This window comes from Volvox carteri, assembly GCF_000143455.1.
Source record: "Volvox carteri f. nagariensis unplaced genomic scaffold VOLCAscaffold_87, whole genome shotgun sequence".
Lineage (NCBI taxonomy): Eukaryota > Viridiplantae > Chlorophyta > Chlorophyceae > Chlamydomonadales > Volvocaceae > Volvox > Volvox carteri.
In genome coordinates, this window is record NW_003307630.1 from 62,947 (window position 1) to 70,450 (window position 7,504).

Genomic DNA, 7,504 nt, shown 5'->3' on the forward strand with positions numbered 1-7,504 from the left:
GCCTCGGCCGCGGCCGCCATAGGCGCCACCGCGACCACCACCTCGGCCTCCGTAGCGGCCACCATGGTGGTGGTGGTCGGCGCAGCTGCTAGATCCACCCCGTTGGGTGTGGTTTCCGCGGCCGCCATTCTGTCGGGGGTGGGCGGGGGCATCGTTAGTGCCTAAGAAGTTAAGTCGCGCTGTTTGCACCTTGCCTGCCTCGTGGCGCGTTTGTGCACCTTGGGCATAGGTAACTAAAGCGTCAAATGCAAACCAGTTATTGCCGTTGGCATCCGTGGCGCATTCCCGCCGCAGTTGCGGCGGCATACCGTGAATAAGCCAAGTGCACAAGTCAATTTGAGACATGTTAGGGTCGCCACGCGTAATTTCACGGAACCGCTGCACGTAATTTGGTATGGACTCGCCGGGTTTCATTGCGTGTGCACCGGCCAGTAGTTGCGTTCGTACATGGTGAGGGGTGCAACGGTGCACGTCACCGAAAAGCAACACAAAGTCGTCACGCATGCTCTGAATAGTGAGCGTGGAGCCTTTGCGTGCGAATAGGTCGTGGTACCACTCTGCAGCTTTGCCCGTAACATAATAACGCATGCCCATTATGGGATCGCTGCCCGATTGCGTCATGTAATCAACGGTAGTATCGAACCAGATTTCAGGTTTGGTTATCGCGGTACTGGGCACTCCCGTGAAGCAAGGAGGCTGCCTAAAGTTCTTAAGACTTTGGTGGTTAGCATTTTGCTGGTGTGGCTGCTGATTTAGCGCACTAATGGATTGTACATCCTTGTAACCCACAATCCCACTTACGTGGCCAGCTTGGGCAGTAGCTGGCTTGCACGCGGCCGGCGGCGCACAGTTGGCAGCCGGCGTGGCAGGGGCGACGATCGGCGGTGGCGCTGGTTCGGGCACCTGGGCGGGTTGGTCGTTGACCTCCGCCGGCCGCACTGGTACAGTGTTTGTCGGTGGTTCTGCAGCCGTTGGCTGCACGTTGAGGCCTTCTGCTGCTGGTATGATAGGTTCGGGCGGATTAGGAGGCGGTGGTGCGGCGGCTTGGGCCTGAATGTGTGCCTCTATGCCTTCTATTCTTTTCGACATTTGCTCGAGTTTGTCCAGCAGCAGCTTGTTAAAATCGTCACGTGGGGCTGCACCTGTTGGGTGTACCGCATGGTCCATAGCTTCAGTTCGCGTGATAATACATGCAACATTTTGTTGCGGGGACCTAAGCACCAATCTACATGGTGGCATTGCGCCAATTGGGCGGTGTGGGTGGGAAAGTGGTGGCAACCCTCCCTCAGGCGGGACGGGGTTAGCCACAGTGGTGTTATTACGCTCACGCTCTTTGTGTAACTCACCCTGTCGTGTGCCGTGTTGCGGCTGGAGCGCGGTGGAGGGTAAGGTCACCCTGGTCGGCTCCCCGGTGGCAGCCGTTGGCTGCGCGGGATGTGGGCGCGATGGTCCGGGACCTGTTGGGTCTTGCGCTCCGTTTTTGTCGGCGTCATGCGCCGCAGCGCTAGTCGTTCCCACAGTTCGCGGCTCTTCTGCACACAAGAGAGTTCCTCGTTAGCTTCCATTAGGAAGCCTAGTGCAGAGCGATAGTCTTGCTCGTCACAAAACTGTCTGACTTTGTCAAACATGTGCGACGGCGGTGTGATGCCCCTACGCTGAGCACGTCTCGCGTACTTCTCATACATTTCCTGGACCTTTTGTACCAGTTTCTTGGCCCTAGAGGGGCTCACCTGGCGCAGCTGGTAGCGCTCATGGTCGGCCTCCGCCGACTGGGCGCGCAGGGGGTTCCTTGCTGGGCTCGTCATGTGAGTCAGATAAAAAATGTTTGTAAAGTTGGAATGTGCGTGCGGAAGCGGTGGAGTACTCGACTCCGAGGTCCTTTTGACCGGTTGGTCTAAGATACCAAATTTGTAACAAAGCTCGGCAGTTGGCGAAGCAGTTACGAAGAGAATTATCCAACGATAAAAGGTGGTATTGATAAATACCGTTTGGTATTGGAAAGATTATGAATAGTTCTTGAATGTACCGTTGGTACGATGACCGTTGGCCCGGTGAGCCGAGGGCCGCCTTAGCGGCGTTACAGCGGCCGCGGCCGCATGAGGAGAACTTTTGTAACCGCATTTAGCTAAGCCTCAATTTCACACTGATTCATCTCCTTCCCCCCATTCCTCGCTTATCCCCATTCTCCACCTTATACCCTCTCTTACTCCTCTCCCCCCACTTGTTCCTCTTCCTCCGTCCTCTCCCCCCTCTTGTTCCTTTTCCTCCATCCTCCCCTCTCCATCATCTGCCTCCATACCCATCTCACCCTCCTCTCCCTCTACTTTTCATCTCACTACCCCACTCCACTCCCTCCTCGCCCTACTTTTCCCTATCCCTCCTCTCATTCCTCTTCCTACTCTACGAATACCTCCTCTAAATCGTTTTACTGTGATACATTGCTCATTCATCTTGAAGATACCCAGCCCAGATTAAGTGTTCTACTCCGTACACATATCATCCTGCATCTCTCGAATACAAAGGTCATTACAGAGAATAAATTACAATATTTCTTTTGTATTGGTGCTTCTCTATCCCCATAATTAGGGCGTCACATGCACCACCGATTTGCGTAATAGGTACTTTTGTAACCGCCTTATGCTCGGCCACCTCTTCAAACTACACATCTTCCGGACATCTGCACTTTGCATTTCACCATCTTTTCACTTACATGCAAAAATAAAGAACCAAGGCCAGGAACACAGCGCGTCGATTTACGACGCCCTTGCCGGATTGCGCAAAGAGTAATTGTGTCTCAGTCCGAGCATGCTCGTCCATTTCATCCATTTCTGAAGTCAAAGAGCCCGCCACCGTAAGGGCCGGATTAGTTGGGGCGAGCATCCGTATGATACGAAGGGCTCACTTACAACCTTTGTAACGCTCTCAGCCTAAGCGAGCCCCACGCACCACGCACGGACGAATTTAGGCCCTTTTCAGTGGTATCTAAATTTTTGGAAGCGCGATCTCGCCCCATTTTATTGTAATATTTTGTCCGAGTTCAGGAATCAAGTACTCGTGTTATCGCGATTATCCATTTGTATTATGTTTCCTCTCTTACCGGCCGGCTTGCCGTGGGGCCAAGACCAACCTACTTCGCCTCCTCGTCGATTCGTTACCGTTACGCCTGTTCGCGACGAACTCATCGTCCCGCCGTTGCGCCTACCGCTGGTACGTTTGGTTAGCTTTCTCCGGATGTCCGTCGGCTGAGTGCGTCCTACGCCTCGGCTATACTATCACTGCAGGTCTTTCCTGGTAACGCTCTCCCTGCCGGGCCTCCGCTTGCTGCGGGCCCTGTCCGTCTCCCGAGGTCGGCGCCGCCGCCTTTGGACCCTGTCGCGGCTTTGTATTACTCTGAGTTTACCGGGGGCGTGTCACTGCGGCCGCCGCTCACGGCCGCCTTGCTCTCCATCTACCAGGTGCACCAACGTCAGTGGGTCTCTGAGAGCTGGCGGCGGGTTCAAAGTGCTGCGCGTGAATTTCATGTCTGGTTGCAGCGCCAGCCTCTCGGGCTCACCTTGCTCACCTGCGATCCGATGTCCATTGTTTCGTATCTGGTGGAATGGTGGTTCCCTCAGCACCCTGGACGTCTGCAGGCAGATCGGCGTCCCAGTGCCAGTGCTGTAAAAGGGGTTATATCGAGCCTTACGACTGCCTTTAAGCAGCTGGGCCGGGAGGGGGACTATGATGCCGCTCAAAGTCGCGGGAATCCCTGTAACAGCTCATTGGTGCGAGGCTATGTCAAGGGCTATGGACGGGACCTGAGTGACGCCGGTTATGTGGAGCGTGGCGCCATTCCCTTGACCGCGGAGAAGTTTCGCCTCCTGGCCTGCCATCTGTGGATTGCCTCCGGTGATGAAGAGCATTTGTTTGCTCGCAGTTTGGTGCTTCGGGACTTGTCGCTGTTTGCTTTAATGTGGCATACTTATCAGCGAGGTCATGATGTCGGCAAGCTGGTGTTAAGTGATTTCAGGGACACGGTGCATGGTTGTACCGAGTACCAGCGCTGGCCGTTACCCCTACCAGCGCCCGATGGGAGTGTTCCTCCCGACACTGTACTACACGTTGAAGAGTTAAACACTAAGACGTACAAGGGTCAGCGTGCTCCTGCGACGATGTTGCGTCCAGATCGTGATCCTCTCATCTGTGCGCTACGTGCTCTCTCAGTGTACCGTAGTGCTACTTATAGTTCGTGCTACAATAATTCGGGAGGCACCACGAATATGTAGCATGTACAAATTCTAAGGTATCCCCAGGGACCGCAGCCCCGAAATATCGTACCCTCCGAAGCCGGTCGATCAAACTTTGCAAAAACTAGGATTTCAAGGCGGAAATCAGCTCTTAAATACATAGAATATAGTCATAAGCGTAGGACATGAACAACGCTGGAAAACGTGCAAGACAGGCAACCCTGCTTCAATACGGGATGAAACCGCTAGCACCAAACGCTCCGGTGAGCGACCTAGCTGGAGTTGCACCAGGCTTGATGATGCTGTTGTCGAGGCCCAGCGTGAGCGAATGGAGCACGAGGAGGTTGCTAGGCGTGAGCGCAATGCGGCTGGTTATTAGATCGTTGCCACTGGTACTGAACTGTACGATCGGTCCAGAATTTGCTAGGGCGTTTCCAAAGTGCGAAAATGGTGAGAGACCATGAGCCTAAGGGTTCCCGGTGGAGGGAGACTGACTGGAAGCTGCAGTTTGAAAAGCCCCGAAACGTTGGAAGGGGCCCCGAAATTTGTATCATGCCCGCAAAATCTGGACCGGCCTTCCCCGAAATTCAAAGAGCACGTACAAATTTCAGAAAGTTTTTTGACCCCTCCCCGAACAAAGCGATCACGAACTATAAGTAGCACTACGGTACATGCACACTTGCACGGGGGCCGGTGCCCCTATCACCCAATACCTTTTCCGTCCGGCGGAGTGCAGTGGCCGCGCATATCGGGAGGCGCCGCTGACGACCGAGGCCCTGGAATATCGCCTCGTCACTCATCTTACTGATGCTGGGCTGTACGGTGGAGAGACGGTGCACAGTTTTCGTCGGGGTGCCTTGCAGCATGCCCAGTCTTGGGGTGTCTCCGATGAGGATCTCATGCGCTCTGCACACATACGCTCTCTGGGTACCTTGCACCGCTATCTGGATCCTACTAGGCATCTCGCCCGCCTCCCGGCCGGCGGGACGGGGCTGGTGGTTTCGGAGAGTGATGAGGAGTGATAAGTCTGTGCGTGTTTGTCCCGTCTCACAAGGGTGGGGAGGGAGGGCGACCTCGACTTTCTCTAGTCTTTCTAGTCGTCTATTTTCTGTAACCTGTCTTAATAATGCTTAGTTTGTATCTGTTGTCTGACTCTGCATTCTGTGCTGGAGTGACCAAACTCGAACTGTCTTGTACTGGTGTGATATCCGGGGTTGGCATAGGGCCCTCCGTACTTCTGTATTTGGCATTTCTGAAGTCAAAGAGCCCGCCACCGTAAGGGCCGGATTAGTTGGGGCGAGCATCCATATGATACGAAGGGCTCACTTACAACCTTTGTAATGCTCTCAGCCTAAGCGAGCCCCACGCACCACGCACGGCGCCCCACCCTCCATCCCCCTGCCAACTTAAACACCCCCAGCCACCCGCGCTCCGCGCGCCCCCTTCTCTGCCTCGCCTTACCCCTGCTCCCACCGCAACTCTCCCCATTTCATATCTCCATCTCTCTCCCTCTCGTCTCCGCTTCCCCCCGACCACCCCCAGGTGGCTCACCCGGGCATACATTATAAGTCTCCTATGTTGGGCCCGCATGTAATGCATCATATCCGTCAGCCGCTCGTGCTTCAACAGTTGGTAACGCAGGAGCAGGTTGACATACAGTGTTCATGCACCACCGCTTCTTGACCCCGTTTTCGACCACCCGCAAACCATTAACGACCATCGGCAGGAGAGGCTGGTCCCACAGCTGTATCACCCCTTGCAACACTCCCAGCTTTAGCTCGTCCGACACAAGTTCGTCGTGCATAGTTGTGCTGCTGTGATTTGGGAACTGGATGGGATGTGGCTCTTTCCCTTCGAAGAAACGCTGCACCTGGTGTCTAGGGCGTACTTGTTGCACTATAGATCGTACTATCCTCAATTTGAACTACCGTTATGGGGCTGGCTCCTGCCCAGGCATGAACACTCCCACGAGCTCTAGTCGTACTCCTCTCACCCATTTCAACACCTCTTGTGCCGGCGCCCCAATTCGCCCATCACCAGACCTGTGGAAGTACGCTGCCCAGAGCCCCCCGTGCTGCTGTAACCTTCTGGCTCTGAAAGCGTCTGGAGCTGGGCCTATTGCTCGCAGCTGGCTTTTGATAAATTCGGCATCGGGTGTAGTCTCTACCGCCTGTGGGCATTGTAGGCTCTGTCTCCGGTGTCATCCTTGCTGTACCGCTCCATCACTTGCTGTCTGGTGACCTCCGTTAACGGATTTAGCTGAGGGACTGTATATCTGGGCCTCTTCATTACATGATTCACCTGCACGGCTTCTATCCTCGCGAATGGTTCTGTACTCAGGTCGGCTAGGTCCGCGGCCCACCTTTCTACATGTTCCTTCTCCATTCCGGTTTCTCCATCGGGCCCTCTCACTGGATCCCCGCCCTCGGGTCCGCATCCCTGCAACCAACGGTCAGCCAGGCTCGGCTCAGGTAACTCCATCCTTTGCGCCCACTCTCTCACACCACTACTCTTGCCATCAACACCTTATTCTTAAAGGAATTGTACTTGTCTCCCTGGACCACCGAGTGTACACATCTTCTCGCACTCCTGCATCTTCTTGCACTCCTCGACCACTGATGCCTCCCTGCGTGCAAAAGGCCTCCACCCTTCACTGCGACCATTCCTGAACGTCCGGCACCCGTGCAGCGTCGCTTGCTCTCTGACACGCGGTAATCATCTATAGGGGAACTGTGCACTTTTCCCCAAATCTGGACTCACACCCTGGTAGGTTCCTGCTGCTGTGCGGAAGGCTGCTGCCAGCTGGTCTGCCACCTCCTCGTTAAGGGGCGTCAGTCCCCATCGTAGCCTCGCCTCCGGCGATTCTTGCATCCATCGCAGAGATCCTGCCCTACTTGCCAGAACAAACTGCTCCAGCGCGTCTGCCAGACTGATCACCATTCGTGCTTGGCGCCACCCCACCAAAGTTGACGTCCATCCTCGGAGCCCAAGAACTCTTCGATTCGTAATGTCACTATCGCTCCTGGCTCTGAGGCCGCGTTGGACTCGCGCGTGCCTCTGAGTGACGTGACCTTGTCTCCGTGTTTTGCTGCCAGTGTCTCCCGGGCACTTCCGTAGCCTGCGCCTATGCATGCCTTGACTTTTCTGAGCACCCTTCTTCACTCACGGCATCCTTGCCTCCAGTGATTTTTTTTTCATTTAGGGGGGGTCTCAATTTATTCCAACCTAAGTAACAAAATTGCTAGCGTCGCCGTTATGTATTCCTTAAGAGTGGGGGC

General features: G+C 55.0%; 1 protein-coding gene across 1 annotated transcript; it reads right to left on the reverse strand.

The window, feature by feature from the left end:
• Nucleotides 1-4,452: 4,452 nt before the first annotated feature.
• On the reverse strand, nucleotides 4,453-7,358 carry VOLCADRAFT_108007 (uncharacterized protein; the record flags this gene model as incomplete). Its single annotated transcript, XM_002958165.1, has 4 exons — nucleotides 4,453-4,692; nucleotides 5,778-5,846; nucleotides 6,528-6,665; nucleotides 6,987-7,358. The coding sequence occupies 4 exons, from the start codon at nucleotides 7,356-7,358 to the stop codon at nucleotides 4,453-4,455; spliced, it is 819 nt and encodes a 272-aa protein (XP_002958211.1).
• Between the last annotated feature and the right edge of the window lie 146 nt (nucleotides 7,359-7,504).